We start from the raw sequence: 22,237 nt of genomic DNA on the forward strand, positions 1-22,237 counted from the left end.
TACAGTGGAGGTCATGATGGTTACTAAGACTTCAGACATGGTGGTAGATGGGGGAGATTTATCAAAACCTGTGTAGAGGAAGGGTGGTGGAGTTGTCCATAGCAACCAATCAGATCGCTTCTTTCATTTTCAAAGAGGCCTCTGGGAAATGAAAGAAGCAGTCTGATTGGTTTAATAATTAACTAATTAATTAAAAATGTTTCACTTAATTGAAGTAATAAATGATGGCAGTCATCTACAGTTCACACAGGGAACAGCTTATTATTATTTTTTAAATCAAATCTCTGAAGCTTCCAGGTAATGTGGGGGCAGAATAACACAACCTCTTTCACTGGGCAGAACCTGATCCGCAGGGACCTTGTAACTACAGAAACATCTGCAAATTATACACATGGGATTTACAGTTATCCTAAGAGGAGCTAGCTAGCATTGTTTTGTGGAAACAACAACAGCGCCACCTGGTGATAAGGAATGGGAAAGACAGAATACAAAAAAAAATTATGGCACAAAATTATCAGGACTTTCTGTTTCAAAAAAATTTATTTCTTATTGTTAATGGCAATGATCAGATCTCTCTTCATTAGACTAAAATGCTGTAGCACAACTCTGGTTCTTCCATAAGGTGGCGCTTTTATTTGTCTGTAATGTGCAGAGATACTGTGTAAATGCCGAATTTCTGGAAAAGTTCATTCAGGCAACTGCAAGGCTGTGATCATATACTACTGCTTAGTCATGGGTTTACTGCAGTTTTCCAAAATCAGGGCAAAACTGCTACTGTTTTACCAAAACAGATTAAACAAATCACTGTTCACATGGACTATTTGATTTTGAACCCGAGAGGGTTTCCAGCTGCAAGTTTGCATGGTGACGGGAACGGCAGATTTTCTGCAGCGGAAATTCCACTGACCCACATTCAAACTCGCAGTGGGAAACACGCTGCAGGTTTATAATCAAATCGTCCATGAGAATGAGCCATAAAGGAGACATCCAGCCAAAAGTGGGGAAAAAATAAGCTCACCATGAATCCACAAGACATCCAGGCTGATTTGTTTCAAAATCAGACCCCCATAGCCCCCATAAACAACCTTTGAAAATCTTGAGAGTCAGCTTGTTTCCTGTGCGAGCTGCAGGGAGGGGCTGCTGTGAGAGTGAGCAGGGAGGGGGGTGTTGCCCTCCAGCCAATCAGAGACACTCAAACATGGCACACTGAAGCTGTCAGCTCTTTGAACAGGGAATAAGGGAGTGTGAAGTGTTGTCTAAAGTAGACACTAGTCATCAGTGTGATAAGATCTCCTGGACTTCCTGCCTTGAGAGAAACAGAGTATGTGCTCAGAAAAGATTACACTTCACATTGCAAAGTTATATAACATTATCATGTGCAGCTATATAAAGGTAATTTCATTTGGCTGGAGTTCTCCTTTTAGGGGTCCATATTTGCTGGCAATGGGTTAGCAGAAAATCAGCGAAAGTATACACGTACAGGTTCTGCTATATATTTTTGCTGCATATTTTGTGCAGCTGATTCTGTGACCCATTAACTTCAATGGGTAGCAAAATCAACTGCGGAAAATATGCAGCAAAAATATACAGCAGAAAGCGTACGTGTGAACGGACCCTTAAGGTACGTTCACACGTGTGTACTTTGTTGCAGATTTTCTGCAGCTGACATTGCTACCTATTGACTTCAATAGGTAACAAAATATGCTGTAAACCATCTGCAGCACAATAAATAGCAAAATATGCACGCATGAATGTATCATAAAGCTGCAACCTTCTTACTACTATCGCTATCTCTATCTCAAAACCACAACAAAACTGCAACAAAACCGCAATGTGTAACACAGCTTCAGGATTATGTCCCAACCTCTAGCCAAACTTACAGTATGACAGATCCTGTGGTTAGGCTGGAGGTGTACAGTCATAATAAGGATGCTTAAATGCAGCCTTATAATAGCCATGTGAATGAGGCCTTACTGCATTTCTTTCTACATATAAGCTCACACTTCAAGTTTTCTATACACGGACGCGGTTGGTGAGGAGTATAAAGTATAACCCTGAACCTATGTACTCATTGGGTGAGATTTATCAAAACCTGTGCAGAGGAAGAGTGGTGCAGTTGCCCATAGCAACCAATCAGATTGCTTCTTTCATTTTCCACAGGCCTCTAAAGAGGCCTGTGGAAAATGAAAGAAGCAATCTGATTGGTTGCTATGGGCAACTGCACCACTCTTCCTCTGCACAGGTTTTGATAAATCTCCCCCATTGTACCTGTCATTTGCGGGGTGCACTTTTCTAGATCAGAGGTATACATATGGGTCTCCATAGAGGTATAGTGTGTTGCAAAGCAGAGCAGACTATGTTTCCCTATACATTTCCCTATACAGTAAAATGAAAGGTAATTCATAAGGCCATATGCTGGATGTACGACACATACACAGCAGGTCGGCTGGTACAAACACCCCCCCTCCATTCATCTCTATGGGAGAGGTGAAGACACATTCCCATAGAGATGAATTAAGGGGGTATGTTTCGACCAGCTGACGTGCTGGGTCCGAAACCCGTTCAAGCAGCGAAGAGCCGGGGCTGAGCCAGGGCCCCGTAAGGGAGATCGCGAGGGGTCCCTGCGAATGGGGGATACATTTCCTAGCACTGGACATCTTTAAGCCCCTCACCCCTCAGCAATCTCCTTCATGTTTCACTGGATGGCTCCATTTTCCTGTAAGGAACAAAGTGGCTATAAAGTGTCCTGAAGGGTGGGGGCTAGTCTCAGTGAGGGGTTTATACCAAGACAAGGTGGATTTGAGAATTATATCCCCCTTTAATGACCAAGCTCTTTATTTGACATGTGTCTCTTTAAATGGTAACTTTAGAACGCTTTTTCTGAGCGGAGCGAATCTGAGAGTTTTTTCGTGACATATTGTACTTTATATAAGTGGTGTATTTTTATTGACAGATACAGTATTTTTTGTGAAAAACTCCAAAATATTGTGAAAAACTGGAAAATTTCAGGTGTTTTTTAAATTTATTTTTTATTTAATTTTTTTATGGTGTACACCTGTGATGTTATATTTATTTTGTGAGTCAGTACGATTATGGCAATTTGCTCCTGCTCTGGACAGTTCCTGACGCAGACAGAGGTGTCAGCAGAGAGCACTGTGGTCAGGCAGAAAAGAAATTTAAAAAGAAAAGAACTTCCTGTGGAGCATACAGCAGCTAAGTACTGAAAGGGTTAAGATTTTTAAATAGAAGTAATTTACAAATCTGATTAACGTTCTGGCACCACTTTGTTTAAATAAAATAGTTTTCCACTGGAGTACCCCTTTTATAGGGTTCTAAGTCTATGGGGCTTAATGGAGATTTGGAATTATGTGAAACAGGGAGTGAAGTGGGCTACTGTGTGTTTCTCCCTTTTCAGTCTAATGATGTGGGTCTCAGCACTTGACAGGGACACTTTAAGCTGGCCATGCACATTAGATAAGTGTAAGTCAAACCTGCTGATTTTGGTGAGATTGGATGACCTTGATGGCAGATTTTGGGGGAAAGAAGAATTGGGGCCATATTGGATTTTAACTTGGGCTCTTAAAGGGGTTATCAAGGAAAAAAACTTATATATATATCAACTGGCTCCAGAAAATTAAACAGATTTGTAAATTACTTCTATTAAAAAATCTTAATCCTTTCAGTACTTATGAGCTGCTGAAGCTGAGCTGTTCTTTTCTGTCTAAGTGCTCTCTGATGACACATCTCGGGAACCGCCCAGTTTAGAAGCAAATCCCCATAGCAAACCTCTTCTACTCTGTGCAGTTCCCGAGACAAGCAGAGATGTCAGCAGAGAGCACTGTTGCCAGACAACTCAACTTCAGCAGCTGATAATTATTGAAAGGATTAAGATTTTTTAATAGAAGTAATTTACAAATCTGTTTAAAGGAAAACTGTCATATGTTTTGTCCCACACTATCCACGGGTACCTGTGGATAGTGCAGGAGACGCTGAACATTTTGAGTCCTACCTTGGCCGGATCCGCTGCGCCGTTCGCCTGTTATAGCTTGTTTTGGGTATATTCAAATTAGCTGTTAACTGGCACGGGCGGGGTTACTGCCTTCAACTGGCACTGTGACGTAACTGCCGCCCGGCCCACAGCACAGCTGGCTAATGAATATTCATACGTTGTCTAGCACTCTCTGTCTCATCTCGGCCGAGTCCTGGATGATACTGCGCATGCGCGGGATTTCCTACTATACCCGAAAGCGGTCTTCAGCATTGCTTCATTTGTCCGGAGCAGCGCTGGAGTAAGGGTGCATGCGCAGTATCGTCCAGGACTCTGCCGAGATGAGAAAGAGAGTGCTAGACAACGTATGAATATTCATTAGCCAGCGGTGCTGCGGGCCAGGCGGCGGTTACGTCACAGTGCCAGTTGAAGGCAGTAACCCCGCCCGTGCCAGTTAGCAGCTAATTTGACTATACCGAAAACCAGCTATAACGGGCGAACGGCGCAGCGGATCCGGGCAAGGTAGGACTCAAAATGTTCAGCGTCTCCCGCACTATCCACAGGTACCCGTGGATAGTGCGGGACAAAACATATGACAGTTTTCCTTTAACTTTCTGGAGCCAGTTAAAAAAAAAAAAAAAATGTTTTCCCTGGAATACCCCTTTAAGCATATGCTGTTGTCAGAGAGGTCTTTCTATCTTTCTTCTGTCTCCCCATTGAGAACACACAAACACTGAGCATAGATATTTATAGGGGGATGAGGAGAGACAGCTGTCCTATATGTATGGCCAGCTGTAGACAGCACTACAAGGCTAACCCTTCGTTTTTCTGCTTTACTGACCACTATTGTTTACTATATTCCTATTCTTTACTATAATACTATAGCTCCTCTTCCCTTCTCGCTGTACCTCTCCATACCACTACTCTGACCTGTACTTGAGGGCTTCAATTATGGCTTTTTACAGACCTTGTAGTGGAGTCGCCCCACTAAATGCAACACACTGCAGTAAAATATCATCCTCCAAAATCTACAATGAACTACTACATTTAAACACAGATATGTGTTATGTAAAAAACTATGAAATGATACATGACTTTCTGCTTTCCTCACAACCCCTCATACTCCAGGCTGAAGACACGCCATCTTATTTAGGTGGAGTAGATAAGCTAACTATAGGCCTCGGCTAGTGGAAAGGATATAAGAAGGATGTCTCCAGTTCCAGAAGGTACACTTGTTTCTGAAGATTCTTGATGTATTCTGTCTCAATTAATAAACCGGGTTCTATTGTCCTAAAATCACAAAAGAAACAGGTACATAATCAGGATTTTGGGCTCACAGGGATTGTATAGTATGGACTTCTAAACCGGTACAGGAAAAAGCTAAGGCTGCGTTCACATCACGATTTCTCCATCCGACTTGAATGCATGATTTTATAACTTAAAGGGAACCAATCATCAGATTTTACCCTATATAACGCTTGGCAAAGCGTTATATAGGGTAAAATCTTTATTTTCACCATTCCCGGGGGATGCTGCTGCCCCCCAGGGATGGTGAAGATATGAAGTTATAAACTAGTCACCGCCGCCGCCGCAAGTAGTCACCTGGGCGGGGAGCTCTTCTCATCTACTCCCGTTCTTTGGCCAGGAGCGACGCCCCCTCCGCTTGATAGATGGGCCGCGTCATTGTTCCACTTACTGAACGGACGGAGCTGAGTGATGACGCGGCCCATCAATCAAGCGGAGGGGGCGTCGCTGACGGCCGAAGAACGGGAGTAGATAGAAGAGCTCCCCGCCCAGGTGACTACTTACGACGGCGGCGGCGGTGACTAGTTTATAACTTCATATCTTCACCATCCCTGGGGGCAGCAGCATCCCCCGGGAATGGTGAAAATAAAGATTTTACCCTATATAACGCTTTACCAAGCGTTATATAGGGTAAAATCTGATGATTGGTTCCCTTTAAAATCGTTTGAAATCGTATATAAAGTCGGATCCATTGACCTCCATAAAAAAAATCGCATCCAGTACACACATCCGATTTGATCCGCATCCGATTTCACACGATTTTTGTTCGGGTCTGAAATTGTGGTCAAACCCGATTTCAGACCCGAACAAAAATCGGATGCGGATCAAAACGGATGTGTGTACTGGATGCAATTTTTTAATGGAGGTCAATGGATCCGACTTTACATACGATTTCAAGTTATAAAATCATGTACAGAAGTCGGATGGAGAAATCGTGATGTGAACGCAGCCTTAGAAGTTGTCTATAGGCACAATGACATTGATATTTACCATCTCCGTCAGTGCCATTTATTTTTGTACACAGTTTTTTTTTTATTATAGAACAAACCTGGAACTTGAAGTCTCCATTGCAGATTTCAGACCTTTCATAGCAAGGGATTTCTTCAATATTTCTGTGGGGGGGGGGGGGGGGGGGGTAAAAAAAACAAAAAAAACTGAGAAACAGATATCAGAAAAGATGTATGGGAAGAATTACTGGAAGCGCCAATTAATAAGCCAAAGAAAATAGTAAAAGTAACATGATAACTTTTGCACAACTCGACAGTCATACCTGACACATCTCATGTCATGTGCCACTTCATGGCCGGTGTACTTTTATAATAAAATTTTGGAACATTTGTTTTTACAAATTTGTTGCATCTTAAAGGAAAACTGTCAGCCCGTTCACCCACACTAAACCTTATACACTGTCTTATAGAGCGGGTGAAGAGGAGTCCAACGAGGGGTCACTTACTTAAATATGTGCAGTTGGTCCTGAGATATGTCCCCCAGAAGATCCTCTGCTAAATTCTGTGAATTGCGCAGTGGGGGCGGGGCTTCATTGGCTTAATTTACATATTCATTGCCTGTGAAGTGGAGTCACTAAGCCCCACCCCCTGTATAGCCCCGTACCCCACTGCGCGATTCACTGAATTTAGCAGGGGATCTTCAGGGGGACATATAAGGACCTACTGGACATATTTAAGTCAGTGACCCCTCGTTGGACTCCTGTTCACCCACACTATGACCTAGTGCAGTGGTCTTCAACCTGCGGACCTCCAGATGTTGCAAAACTACAACTCCCAGCATGCCCGGACAGCCGTTGGCTGTCCGGGCATGCTGGGAGTTGTAGTTTTGCAACATCTGGAGGTCCGCAGGTTGAAGACCACTGACCTAGTGTATAAGGTTTAGTGTGGGTGAACAGGCTGATAGTTTTCATTTAATGCTTCTATTAGCCACTCCTCTTTCTGTAGACAAGTGGTCTACAAACTGTGGACCTCCAGATGTTGCAAAACTCTAACACCCAGCATGGTCGGACAGCTAACGGCTGCGTAGGCATGCTGGAAGTTGTAGATTTGCTACATCTGGAGTTTCACAGTTTGGAGACCACTGCTGTACAGAAAGAGGAGTGGATAATAGGAGCATTAAAGGAGTAGTCCAGTGGTGACCAACTTATCCCCTATCCTAAGGATAGGGGATAAGTTGCAGATCGCGGGGGTCCGATGCTGGGGCCCCCTGAGATCTCCTGTACGGGGCCCCGACAGCCCGCGCGAAGGGGGTGTGTCGACCTCCGCACGAAGCGGCGGCCGACACGCCCCCTCAATACAACTCTATGGCAGAGCCGAAGCGCTGCCTTCAGCAATCTCCGGCTCTGCCATAGCGATGTATTGAGGGGGCGTGTCGGCCACCGCTTCGTGCGGGGGTCGACACCCGCTATCTGGCCGGAGAGCCTGGCCCCCGTACAGAGAGATCGCAGGGAGCCCCAGCGTCAGACGCCCCGCGATCTCAAACTTATCCCCTATCCTTAGGATAGGGGATACGTTTTTCACCACTGGACTACCCCTTTAAGATGTGGAGACCAGTGCTCCATTTATCTAGATCTAGAAAACTGTAACGGTAGACATGATAGGTAGATAGATAAAACTGTGTTAATATATGTGTATATGTATGTTCCAGCATAACTTCCAAACGGCTGGAGTTATTTCACACACCAAAAGTCCTATGCAGGACTTTACTCTCAGGCAACAGAGAGTGCCTTGGTGTTTTAAAGGGGTACTCCGGCGCTTAGACATCTTATCCCCTATCCAAAGGATAGGGGATAAGATGCCTGATCGCGGGGGTCCCGCCGCTGGGGACCCCCGTGATCTTGCATGCCGAACCAAGTTTATAATCAGTCCCCGGGGCATGTTCGCTCCGGGTCTGATTACTGTCGATCACGGGGCCGGGGCGTTGTGACTTCAAGGCTCCCGCCCCGTGTGACATCACGCTCCGCCCCCCTCAATGCAAGCCTACGGGAGGGGGCGTGACATAAATGTGTGTCACAGCAGTGTGTCCATCTCTAATATGAATCCAGACCATGAACCAGTGTTTCCCAACCAGGGCGCCTCCAGCTGTTGCAAAACTACAACTCCCAGCATGCTGGGAGTTGTAGTTTTGCAACAGCTGGAGGCGCCCTGGTTGGGAAACACTGCCATGGACAATGAAACCTTTAGGCAGGTCTGATCACTCCTATACACATCGCATAGTATAATGGTTTATGTAACAAAGTGTTTACCAACTAGGGTGCTGGGAGTTGTAGTTTTGCAACAGCTGGAGGTTGGGAAACACTGCTCTAAACTGTGGCCCTCCAGATTTTGCAAAACTACAACTCCCAGCACTGCCCGGGAATGCTGGGAGTTGTAGTTTTGCAACAGCTGGAGGCACACTGTCTGGGAAACACTGAGCTAAGGAAACCATTATACCAGTGGTGCCCAAACTGTGCGTCTCCAGCTGCTGCAAAACAATAACTACCAGCACTCATAAATGGGCATTAATAAAGCTGAGTGGCATGCAGGATATGTGGAAAGATGAGTGGCATGCTGATGGGCAACCTCTAGCTGTTGCATAATTGCAACTACAAGCACAGGTTGTGAATACTGTTAGAACTGGAGAGGGACGGGGCTATGAGTGTATTTCTGCTGAAAAAAATGATCTACAATGTAATGGCTGTTGCCCCCGTATAAATCATGTACAGGACTCTGCTCCCTACACTCACCAGCCATTCCTAGCCGCAGTCAGGTGCTGTCAGCCCGGCCGTTACTGTAGCAACGTATACAAACGCCTACACTATGGCTGCTGGGTGGAGTCTGCACTACGGGCGACCATTTTGTCGGAGACCTGGGGGGTTGCTGTAGTCTAGACTGATGTTGTTGAGGTGACTGGACCGAGCTGCTAGAGCAGCCTCCATTTTAGTCACGTCATCTACCTTTCTTTGTCCGCACTCCTACTAGGCAGCCATTTTGTCGGAGTTCTTTCTCGAAACCTGACTTTTGTGGTGCCTCCAATCTGGACTGATCATCATGACGAAAATGGAGTATGTTGTGTATCCAATTTTATTTTATTTTATTTTGATACACTTTGGAGCTTTTTGTTGTGGTTGGAAACCTATTTAACCACTTGAGGACACAGGCAATTTTCCAATATGTCTAATAGACACATTTCTTATTTTTCGACCTACATATTGATTTTCTTTTGCAACCAAATTAAAATTTGGTTAAAATTTGCAATTAAGCCTTTTATTTTACCATAAAATGTAGTTTTAATGCAGCGTTCTATACAGAAAAACTGACACATCGGTGAAGAAAAGTTGCTGAGTTGCCCATAGCAACCAATCAGATCACTTCTTTCATTTTTGAAAAGGCCTCTAAAAAATGAAAGAAGCGATCTGATTGGTTGCTATGGGCAACTTAGCAAGGTTTTGATAAATCTCCCCATTATCTTTATTTTGTGGCTCAATACAGTTGCAATACCCAAATTCACATGCTTTTGTATTATTGTACTACTTAAAATAACTAAAAAAATCGAACTTTTTTTTTTTTTTTAACAAAATCACTATGCTTAAAGGGGTAGTCCAGTGGTGAAAAAATTATCCCCTAGCCTAAGGATAGGGGATAAGTTTCAGATCACGGGGGTCCAACCGCTGGGGCCCCCGCTATCTCTCTGTAAAGGGCCCGGCTCGCTGGCCAGATAGCGCATGTTGACCACCGCACGAAGCGGCAGCCGACACGCTCCATCAATACTGCGCTATGGCAGAGACTGAGATTGCCGAAGGCAGCGCTCCGGCTCTGCCATAGAGATGTATTGAGGGGGCGTGTCAGCCACCGCTTTGTGTGGTGGTCAACACTCCCAGTTCCCGCGGGCTGTCGGGACCCCGTACAGGAGATCGCGGGGGGCGATCTGGCACCATTTGATTTAAAAAAAAAAAAAATGTTTTCCACTGGAGTACCCCTTTAAAAATAAAAAAGAGCCGAAAGGGTCAGATTGCTTTTATTTTTCAGAGGCCTTTTTAAAAATGAAGGAAACAATCTGATTGGTTGCTATGGGCAACTGCACCACTTGCTCTTTGCACAGGTCTTTGCACATCCCGCAATGAGCTTACCTCTTGATTTCCTTTGCCCACCACTTGAGTTATAAGAAGTTTATTAAGTTATTAGATGTTGTTCCATTTACATTTTTTGTCACCATATATATAAAATTTTATTTTTTGCACTAACATTGTAGAGATATTCTGACAAGAAAATACCAATTTGTACCCCTAGAGGGCAGTACATATTCATTAAAAACAGTAGAAATGTATTGTACTTTTAATACCTTTTTCACTACAGGAAAATAATATTGTTCTTATTATTGTTCTTATTATTGTTCTTATTATTATTATTAGATAATATAGACACAAGTTAAAGAAAGTAAGTGCCCCTTAAACTTGTGTTTTTTTCTTTTTCTTTGTCATTCCTCATCCGGAGGTCCCTCAAAGGAGTACCCGGTGGAAAACTATTTTTTTCATATCAACTTACTATTTTTATTTTATTTTTTCCGCCCTTTACCCATCCTACTATTTTCCCAGGTCGGCCCCCTTATACACAGCACACTAATATAATCGGCCCTGGTTGGTATACACTGGCATACACACACAAAAGGGACTACAACTCCCAGCATGTGTCATTCAGGAGTCTTCAGTCTGTGGTATAACACCAGCATGCTGCCTCTGTAGTCTCCTGGAGTTGTAGTTCACCACACCTCTGTAGGGCATACACCAGTGTTTCACAACCAGGTGTTGCAAAACTACTGCAACCAGCATGCCTGGACAGCCAAAAGCTGTCCAGGCATGCTGGGAGTTGTAGTTTTAATACAGCTGAAGATACCCTGGTTGGGAAACAATGCACTTTGTTTGTAATATACTGAATAGGCTAGGCCAGTGTTTCCCAATCAGTGTGCCTCCAGCTGTTGCAAAACTGCAACTCCCAGCATGCCCAAAGGCTGTCAGGGCATGCTGGGAGTTGTAGCTTTGCAACAGCTGGAAGCACACTGGTTTGTAAACACTAGCATACAGTGGGGATCAAAAGTTTGGGCACCCCAGGTAAAAATTTGTATTAATGTGCATAAAGAAGCCAAGGAAAGATAGAAAAATCTCCAAAAGGCATCAAATTACAGATTAGACATTCTTATAATATGTCAACAAAAGTTAGATTTTATTTCCATCATTTACACTTACATAATAACAGAAAACAAAAAAATGGCGTCTGCAAAAGTTTGGGCACCCTGCAGAGTTAATATCTTGTACATGATGATGTCTAGCTGCCATCTTGTACGTGATGCCGTCTAGCTGCCGTCTTGGGCGTGATGCCGTCTAGCTTTTGTACTGCTTCTAAGGCGTTCTGCAGGGCCACAGCATAGGCCCGGAGAGTCTCACCTGGTTTCTGTCGTCGTTCATACAAACGTACCTCAGAGGGGGAGTGAGACTCGAACACTTGATATAGCCCCTCAAAAATCTTTTCCACTGTAGCCTTGTCGGCCGATGGCCATGTACGTATCTCCTCCAATGCAGGTCCCTGCAACTGTCCAGTAAGTAACTGCACCTGTAGATGAGGGGAGAAATCATAAAAAGCGAAGAGGCTGGATATCTTCTCTTTGAAGTCCCTCAGCGTAAACGGATCCACGCTATAATGTGGGAGAACAGGGTTCCCCAAGAAGACAGGAGTGGCCGCAGGTGTCCTGGTGGTCAGATCAGCGGCGGGGGATGTATCCGGTTGGGCCTGTCCTGCTAACTGTGCTGGCTCCCTTGAGGAAACCACTGGAGCATCACCATGTTGCTGACTAGGGGGTGCAGGTGATGCTGGAACAGGCACCAGAGCAGGGTCATGGAAGTGGTACTGCCACTGTGGGATCCGACATCTTGGCAAACGGGATTGTCCCTTTAAATGAAGCTCGGGAACGTCGGTCCCTTTAAGAGACGTAGCTGTTCTCTGATCTGGAACTTGAGTGCGTAGATCTCGAACTTGAGAGTGTTGATCTGGAAATTGAGTGCGCTGACCTGAAACTTGAGTGCGACGATCGGGAGTTGAATATCGTGCAACCAGGATTTTAGTTTAGCGATCTGGTGCTTCAGGACTTTACACTGGGCCGGTTCTTTAACCTTTTTAGTCTTCAGCCCAACTCTACATTTCTTTTCCGCACCCGCTAGGTCTGTCTGCAAGTTTTCTGTCCCGGACTCCGCCAAAATGTCCGCCACGGCTCCGGAGGCTTCGGTGGGCGGAGTTTCAGGATCACGCGCGCGGTAAGGACTAGCTATGCCCTTAACCCCTTGTGCTGCGAATTGCGGCTCCGCAGTATTTTTCGCCTCCCCCTTACTTTTCTTGCGCACTTTCTGCACACCGCACCAACAGTAACGTCCCGTACTTTAGCAGGCGATTCACAATACATTAATACAGTCTTTCACCTAGGGAGGAGTACACTTTACTTGGTGGCAACAGCTGGAGGCACACACCGGTATCCTGTTCGTAAGACGCCAAAAAGCTATGTGGTAGCTTGGGGGGTGTAGGGTATGGGGAGTGTAGTTGTGCAGGTAATAAAGGGTGTTTGTTAACCCTTGCTATTCATGACGCCAGGGTGAGGGCTCCTCAATAAAGCTTTTCCTACTGCCGCCCTTCCCAGGAACGATAGGGAGGTAGATGATACTGAGTTTAAGTAGTGAGTGATAATGGATTGTCCACAACCAGAAAGCTTCTGTAAACAGTGTTGACTTTACTGAAGATTTTCTGTATACTTCAACAACATAACAGTCTCCCATCAATACAGCTTCCTTTTGGAGATTGACAATGGTTGGGACTTTAGCTTTAAGAGTGTCCAGACTATTGTGCTGCTCCACTGGATTTAGGGAATTAGTTGTGGTCCAGTAGTCAGGCTAGTATTAGCAGGAATTAGTATAAGACTCACGATTTTTGGTTCTGCTGAGGCCGTAGGTTTGAGGCCTAGCGTGTCGTTGAAAGTTGCGTAGCACACCGTCCTGTTAGTCCGGCATCCACGAGAGCAGCAACCCAAGAGAGCGATAATTGGACACAGATCCCTTATATGGGCAGGGGCTGGACTAAAGTTAATTGGTCCATACGGATGTCAATCACCATTACAGAGAATGCTGGGTATCACGTAACCCAAGGACCTCCTAAGGTCCTGCAACATACCATAGAGGTTACTAGCTTGGTCACATGACCGAAGGTCCTGCGACACTGAACAAGGTAAGTACTATACATTCCTATATAATATAGATAGAATTACTAATATATACATTTACTAATATACAAGTTAATCTTAAGGAGAGGCTACTAGGGGCTGTCCCACCTGAGGGACCCTACCTGAACGTAGTTACTCTGACTTTGGGGACATCTACACTATGTACTGGATGCAATACGGTACCGGGACACCACATGAACATTAAAAGACGATGCAATATAGCCAAAAATCTTAACCACCGGAGAACCCCTTTAATGTGTGTGTTTTGAAACTTTTTTTTTTACATGTTCAGTCCCCTTAGGGGACTTTTTAGGATGAATCATTTGATTCCTCATACAGATCAATGGGGTTACATACAATCTCATTGATCTGTGTGCCCTGTGCTCGATTGATAAAGCCTGGTCCTTCCAGGTTTTATCATTCCGAGCACCTCAACTGCCGCAGCAGGAGAGGTAGGCCCTCACGCTACCTCAGAAGTGGATCGACCCCCCCCGCGCGATCACGCTGCGGGGGGGGGGGGGGGGTTGGAATGGGGGCGATTCACCCCACTGGGGACGGGATACAGGCAACTTTAGATGCCACTGTGAGCTTTGACGTCCATGGTCGTTATCGGGTTAATCTTTCCTGGTAAGTTTTATCCTGCAATCCATGTACTAGTTTAGTAGCTCTTCTCTGTACTCTATCTAGAGTATCTATATCCTTCTGGAGATACGGCCTCCAGTACTGCACACAATACTCCATGTGAGGCCTCACCAGTAGTGATGAGCGGCATTGCCCATATTCGAATTTGCAATATTTTGCGAATATATAGACGAATATTCGTCCTATATTCGCGAATTTCGCGTATTCGTTATATTCTCATATGTGAATATTCGCATATTCGAGGAAGAAAACAGTGAGGGTGAGGGCAACTTTACTATCGGTTGCTAGGGATGTTGTTGATAACCTCTGACAAGTGTATTTGCATCATTCTAATTGGCCCACAAGTGAAACGAAGGAATATGCGAATGTTCACATACGCAAATATGCGCATATGCGGGAAAAAAGTGAATAGTTGAAATTTCGAATATATAGCGAATATATTCGCAGAATTTGCGAATTTGCGATATCCATGATAAAAATTTGAAATGCGAATATTCACGCCCAACACTACTCACCAGTGTTCTGTACAGCGGCATGAACACTTCTCTCTTTCTACTACTTATACCTCTCCCTATACATCAGAGCATTATGCTAGCGTTTCCTGCTGCTCTATTACATTGTCTTCCTACCTTTAAGTCTTCTGAAATAATTACTCCTACATCCCTTTCCTCAGATACTGAGGTCAGGACTGTGTCAAATATTCTATATTCTGCCCGAGGGTTTTTAAGCCCCAGGTGCATTATCTTGCACTTATCCACATTAAATTTCAGTTGCCAGAGTTCTGACCATCCTTTTAGATTGCCTAAATCCTTTTCCATTTGGCGTATCCCTCCAGGAACATCATCCCTGTTACATATCTTTGTGTCATCAGCAAAAAGACACACCTTACCATCAAGACCTTTCGCGATATCACTAATGAAGATATTAAACAATATTGGTCCCAGTACAGATCCCTGAGGTCCCCACTGGTGACAAGACCTTGCTCTGAATATACTCCATTGACTATAACCCTCTGTTGTCTGTCACTCAGCCACTGCCTAATCCAATCAACAATATGGGAGTCCAAGCTCAGTGACTGTAGTTTATTGATAAGTCTTCTATGTGGGACAGTGTCAAAAGCCTTACTAAAATCTAGATATGCAATGTCTACTGCCCATCCGCCATCTATTACTTTAGTCACCCAGTCAAAAAAAATCAATAAGATTTGTTTGACATGATCTCCCTGAAGTAAACCCATGTTGTTTTTTTTATCTTGCAATCCATGGGATTTTAGATGTTCCACAATTCTATCCTTTAGTAGGGTTTCCATTAATTTCCCCACTATTGATGTCAGACTTACTGGCCTATAGTTGCTTGATTTCCCCGTACTACCTTTCTTGTGAATGGGCACGACATTTGCTAATTTTCAATCTTCCGGGACGAAATCTGTTACCAGTGATTAGTTAAATAAATCTGTTAACGGTTTTGCTAGCTCACCACTAAGCTCTTTTAATAATTTTGGGTGTATCCCATCAGACCCCTGTGACTTATTTGTCTTTACTTGACAGCAAACGTAGAACCTCTTCCTCTGTAAAGACACATGCATCAAACGATTCATTAGTCTTCCTCCCTAATGGAGGTCCTTTTTCTTCTGTAAAAACTGAAGTATTCATAAAGGCAGTCCGCTAGCCCTTTATTCTCTTCTACATACCTTCCTTCCTATGTTTTTAATTTAGTTATTCCCTGTTTTAATTTCCTTTTTTCATTTATATATCTGAAGAATGTCTTATCTCCTTTTTTCACAGACTGAGCTAGTTTTTCTTCTGCCTGCACTTTAGAAGTTCTTATAACTTGCTTGGCCTCTTTCTGCCTAGTCTTGTAGATTTTCCTATCTTTATTGCTCTGGGTTGTTTTATAATTACTATATGCTAGTTTTTAGTTTTTTATGATTTTGGTCACTTCTGCTGAGTGCCACAGTGCATCTTTTAAGTAGTCCAATTTCTCCTGGACTCCATGTAATCCGCTCCAGTCTGATAGGGACTCATTTATGACTAATCTCCTTTTTGAAAAGTCTGTTTTTCTAAAATCTAAAACTTTTGTTTTTGTGGGGTGTGACTCCTTTACTGTTCTTATATTAAACCACACTGAATCGTGATCACTAGTTCCCAAGCTTTCGCCTACAATAACATCATATACCAAATCCCCATTTGTGAATACCAAATGCAAAATGGCCTCCCTCCGGGTTGGCTCCTCAACCACTTGTTGTAGAGATAATCCCAGTAGGGAATTTAGAATATCTGTACTCCTGGCAGAACTAGCTATTTTGGTTTTCCAGTTTATATCTGGAAGATTGAAGTCTCCCATAATGATAACTTCTCCTTTCATTTCATTGTCTATTTCTTCAACTAGTAGATCATCTAATTCTTTAACTTGGCCAGGTGGTCTATATATCACACCTATACGAGTTACTGTCTGATTTCCAAACTGACTCTATGTTGGCCTCACTAACTTGTATTAGGTTAGAGTTTATGCTATCTTTCAAATATAGGGCCACTCCTCCTCCTTTCTTGCCTTCTCTGTCTCTTCTGTATAAAGAGTACCCTGGTATGGATATGTCCCACTCATTACTTTCATTAAACCATGTCTCAGTAACAACCACTAAATCTACATTCTCAGATGCCATTATTGACCCAAGTTCACTGATTTTATTACGTAAAGTGTGGGTATTTGTAGACAGGACTCTGAGCTTGTAATTTCTTAACGTATGTGCAACTGACATGTTCTGGCATTTGGACTCAAGGATTTTCCCCTCATTTGCCCCCCCCCCCCCCCCCTTCAAGTTTAAATACTCCTTAGCAAATTCTTGGAATTGTTCACTGAGTACATTCGTTCCTTTGAGAGAAAGATTCAAACCATCTTTTTTGTGCAGTTCCTTTCTATTCCAAGTAGAGCTATCATGAGACACAAAGCCAAATCCTTGCTCCTGACACCATTTACTAAGCCATAAATTGAACTCCTTAATATTCCTCTGCCTATCATTCTGAACATTATGCACAGGCAGAACTTCAGAAAAGGAAACAGTGGATGCAAAATCCTGTATATCACAAGTGTGATAAAAGATTCCTTCACCTCTGAAACTTAATTGCAATGCCAGGTCATTTGTCACCAGATGAACAAGAACATCCACGTCCCCTTCCTGCTTTGATTGCTTAACAATATTAAGAATACGTCTTCTATCTCTTCTAGCAGTAGCACCCAGGAGACATCTCACAAAACCATTTTCCTTAAAGGGGTACTCCGGTGAAAAACTTTTTTTTTTTTTAATAAACTGGTGCCAGAAAGTTAATCAGATTTGTAAATTGCTTCTATTAAAAAAATCTTAATCTTTCCTGTACTTATTAGCTGCTGAATACTACAGCGGAAATTCTTTTCTTTTTGAAACACTGAACTGTCTGCTGACATCACGAGCACAGTGCTCTCTGCTGACATTTCTGTCCATTTTATGAACTGTCCAGAACAGCATATGTTTGCTATGGGGATTTCCTTTTACCCTGGATAGTTCCTAAAAATGGACAGAGATGTCAGCAGAGAGCACTGTGCTCGTGATTCAGCAGACAGCTAATAAGTACAGGAAGGATTAAGATTTTTTAATAGAAGTAATTTACAAATCTGTTTAACTTTCTGGCAGTTGGTTTTAAATAAAAAAAAAAAGTTTTTCACCGGAGTACCCCTTTAAGCTCCACATTTCTTATGATTGAATCACCCAACAACAGCTGCTTCTTTTCAGATTTACTTTATCTTTTATGTCCTTGGCATACATTAGACATGTCTTGCATACATTAGACATAGGAGTTGATGGTTCCTCACCTTCTGTGCTTGAGCCAATATCCATGTTGCCCTTACAGTCTGAGAGTGCTGCAAATGAATTATGGAGAACCACAGACTATGGGACATGTCTTCTATCCACAACTCTAAGTCTTCCAGAATCTACAGTAACCCACTTTGTAATTGGATTTAATAAAAAAAAATGCTTCCTTTTTATGTGTATTTTCATTTTGAAAATGTGGCCACTAGGGGTCTCCCTAGGAGTCCCTGGCCACAAGCTTTTTCATTGATTTCGGACTCACGCCGACCTGGCAGTGAGTCTGAAATCGCAGCGCTGGCTGAGCATGTGACGATCTCAGCACAGCTCTCCACCTGTCAATCAGACAGGCGGGAGCGCTGTGCTCACACGCATAGCCTGCAGGACAAGTGGCGCTCTGTACACTGATGACAAGCAGGGCTCTGTACACTGAAAACAAGCAGGGCTCTGTACACTGAGGACAAGCAGGGCTCTGTACACTGAGGACAAGCAGGGCTCTGTACACTGAGGACAAGCAGGGCTCTGTACACTGAGGTCAAGCAGGGCTCTGCACTGAGGACAAGCAGGGCTCTGTGCACTGAAAAAAGTGCGCTAAGAGCCTCCATTGTTTGACCAAGTGTGCTGCTGCAGCCTTCTTTTTGTATCCTTTTTATGTACCACAGCAGCGTGCACCCGTGTATTAGGTAGTTGTGCTGGCTATTTTTCTTTTTTTGTGCAACCTAGAGGGAATGGCACCCTCTGTAGCCGTGCACCCCTCCCATTTTTCACAGGAGGTATTTTAAATTGATAATGGACCCAGCATGTCACCCAGTGAGAGGCTATATGCCCAGCAGAGGTGACTGTTATGAGTGTTAGGCTCAGAATGTGTGTTAGGGTCCCATCCGAAATGAGCCCACCTCCGCATGGTGGATGGGGGGACACGTTTTGATCAAAAAGTGCGCTAAGAGCCTCCATTTTTTTGACCAAGTGTGCTGCTGCAACCTTCTTTTTTGTATACTCACTGAAGACAAGCAGGGCTCTGTACACTGAAGACAAGCAGGGCTCTGTGCACTGAGGACAAGCAGGGCTCTGTACACTGAGGACAAGCAGGGCTCTGTACACTGAGGACAAGCAGGGCTCTGTACACTGAAGACAAGCAGGGATCTGTACACTGAAGACAGGCAGGGCTCTGTACACTAAGGACAAGCAGGGCTCTGTGCACTGAGGACAAGCAGGGCTCTGTGCACTGAGGACAAGCAGGGCTCTGTACACTGAGGACAAGCAGGGCTCTGTACACTGAGAACAAGCAGGGCTCTGTACACTGAGGACAAGCAGGGCTCTGTGCACCGAGGACAAGCAGGGCTCTGTACACTGAGGACAAGCAGGGCTCTGTACACTGAGGACAAGCAGGGCTCTGTACACTGAGAACAAGCAGGGCCTGGTCTGGTAAAATTGGCCTGGTCCTTAAGGTCAAAATGAGCTTGCTTGCTCAGCAGCCAGGGACCTGCCGGTAATGGTGGACATGAGCGATCACACTGATGTCCGCCGTTATCCCCTCAGATGCCGTGATCAATACAGATCACGGCATCTGTGGCAGTGCGGTCGGTAAAATGGATGATCGGAACACCCGGAGAGCTGTCATGGAGATCTGATCATCCATAATGGCGGACGGAGGTCCCCTCACCTGCCTCCGTCTGTCTCCACGAGTCTTCTGCTCTGGTCTGAGATCGAGCAGACCAGAGCAGAAGATCGTCGATAATACTGATCAGTGCTATGCCCTATGGGGACTATTGAAGTGTAAAAATAAAATAAAATTTAAATGTAGAAGAAAAAATCTAAGAAAATGTGTAAATCATCCCTTTTTTCCCTATTTTACCCCCAGAAAGTATAAAAATAAATACATTTATAAACCTCTTTGGTATCACCGGGTGCGTAAGTGTCCAAACTATCAAAATATAATGTTTTTATCCTGTACGGTGAACGGCGTAAATGTAAAAAATTGCTGCTTCATATATGCAAATGTGGTATCAATAAAAAGTAATGGGTATCATGGGTATCATTTTAATCGCTTTGACTCACAGAATGAAGAAAACATGTCATTTTTACCAAAACCTTCCAAAATTAGCAAAATTGCAGTTTTCTTTTCAGTTTTTCCACACAAATAGTATTTTTTTAATTTTGCCATACATTTTATGGTTAAATGAGTGATGTCATTACAAAGGACAACTGGTCCCGCAAAAAAACAAGCCCTCATACTAGTCTTTGGATGAAAATATAAAAGCGTTATGATTTTTAGAAGGTTTGGTGGAAAAAAATGAAAATGCAAAAATAAAATTGCCTGTGTCCCTAAGGGGTTAAGAGAACCAGTGTACCCCATGTGACCCTGCCTGCCAATGGGAACCCCTAAATTCTAGCCCATATAGTGTAGTGTGGGAGAAGTTGCCCCAGTCTAAGTTCAGTACAGCCTAGAGCTGTGAGTAGAGCAAGAGTGGTTAAGGTGTGTTGTGTGTGGAAGGCCCAGATCAAATCTACTTTATACGGTCACCCGTACTGTGGAAGTTCATGCCCTGGCGGAGGAAGCTACAAGACCTTGACGGAACCCTAGCTACCAGGATCAATCTTCAATTCTCTCAAGTCAGTACCAATTTATTGGGTGAAAGCACCACAAGTCCCTGCAAGGCAACAGGGCTCCCAAGGGGTTACGCTGCATCCTCTCTTGCTGCACCATACTGTCTGTGTAATACCATGTGCACCCTGCTCAGTAAAGACAGTTATCCGTAACCTGACGTCTGTGTGTTCCTTTCCTTCCTGTGTCTGGCCCAGGAGAAGCTGTCTCCAACCTTGGACCGTGTATAGGATAACTGTGCCCTGGCGTCACAAAGTGATAAGGTATTTCCCTCCACCACCGTGGCTACCACATAAAATGTCCCTTTGAATAAAAACATAATAATTTTATGGCTGTAAAATGAAGAATCAGGCGCTTCTCTAGGCTGTTTATGGGCCCAAAATATATTTTTGATATGAAATGTTTAGATCTTAAAAAAAGGGTCCAATAAATCATTTATAAAAAAAAAAAAAGTCAGGGTCCCAGAAGTGATTCTCTGTGAGAATATAGAGGGTCCCCTACTCCCCAAGATCTTTAAAAATTCAATTACAAATTTAATGACAAAAGTCAATTGCTATCTCCCCCGGAGTCTTCACACAGAAGCCTGTGACTTTGGCAGATGACATTGTAACTGACCCAAAAGACACCATTGTTCTCCCTGCAAAAATGGAAGTGATATGAAAGCTAAGCAGCATAGAATCCAATATTTACCTGCTCCAACAAACTCAGATAAGTTATGATCACAGCAAAAACCCACTTGTCTTTTTCATTGTTTTAAATGGAAAATGTTATTTGATAACCTGTTACTTTGTACTGGATAGGCGAAAAAATCTTCCTACTGAATATGTTTTCAATATGTCCGATACATATTTCATAAACACATATTAGAACTAATGTACAGGACTGTGTGCTGTAAAAATATACCACATGCACCTCTTTGTTGCCCTGTGGCTCAACGTTTGTTACAGTGAAATTAGCTGCACATCTATAACAGTTACAGACAGCATTAACCCCTTAAGGACTCAAAACTATTTTCGTTTTTGCACTTTCATTTTTTTCCTCCTCACCTTCTAAAAATCATAACACGTTCAATTTTGCACTTACAGACCCAGGGCTTGTTTTTTGCATCACCAATTGTACTTTTTAATGGCATTCCTTATTTTATAACATAATCTGCGGCAAAACAAAGAAAAAAATTATTTGTGGGGTGAAATGAAAAATAAAATGCCATTTTGCAACATTTTAGGGCTTCCGTTTCTACGCAGTGCATTTTTCGGTAAAAATTACACCTTATCTTTATTCTGTAGGTCCATGCAGTTACAGGGATACCCAAATTATGTAGGTTTTATTTATTTTACTACTTTAAAAAATTATAACTACATGCACCAAAATTAGTATGTTTACAATTGTCATCTTCTGACCCCTATACCTTTTTTTATTTTTCCGCGTACAAGGCTATATGAGGGTTTAGTTTTTTGCGGCGTGGTCTGTAGTTTTTATTAGTACCATTTTTGTTTTGATGGGACATGATTTAGTTTTTTGTTTTTCATGTGTACGCCATCGACCGTGCGGTTTACCACATATGTTTATTTTTTTTATTACATTATTTTATTAAAAAAATAGGAAAAGGGGG

The 22,237-nt window shown here is 43.4% G+C and overlaps 1 protein-coding gene across 1 annotated transcript in view; it reads right to left on the reverse strand.

Annotated features, from left to right (window-relative positions):
* LOC130274584 (uncharacterized) overlaps positions 1-9,496 on the reverse strand; it is a 65,962-nt gene extending 56,466 nt beyond the window's left edge. Inside the window, exons 1-3 of the mRNA XM_056523018.1 lie at positions 9,027-9,496; positions 6,342-6,405; positions 5,188-5,278 (exon numbers count right to left, since the gene is read on the reverse strand). Of these exons, the coding sequence (XP_056378993.1) occupies positions 5,188-5,278; positions 6,342-6,405; positions 9,027-9,033 (162 nt within the window). The 5' untranslated portion in view covers positions 9,034-9,496. The remainder of the gene's footprint in view (positions 1-5,187; positions 5,279-6,341; positions 6,406-9,026) is intronic.
* Between the last annotated feature and the right edge of the window lie 12,741 nt (positions 9,497-22,237).

This window comes from Hyla sarda, chromosome 5, assembly GCF_029499605.1.
Source record: "Hyla sarda isolate aHylSar1 chromosome 5, aHylSar1.hap1, whole genome shotgun sequence".
NCBI lineage: Eukaryota > Metazoa > Chordata > Amphibia > Anura > Hylidae > Hyla > Hyla sarda.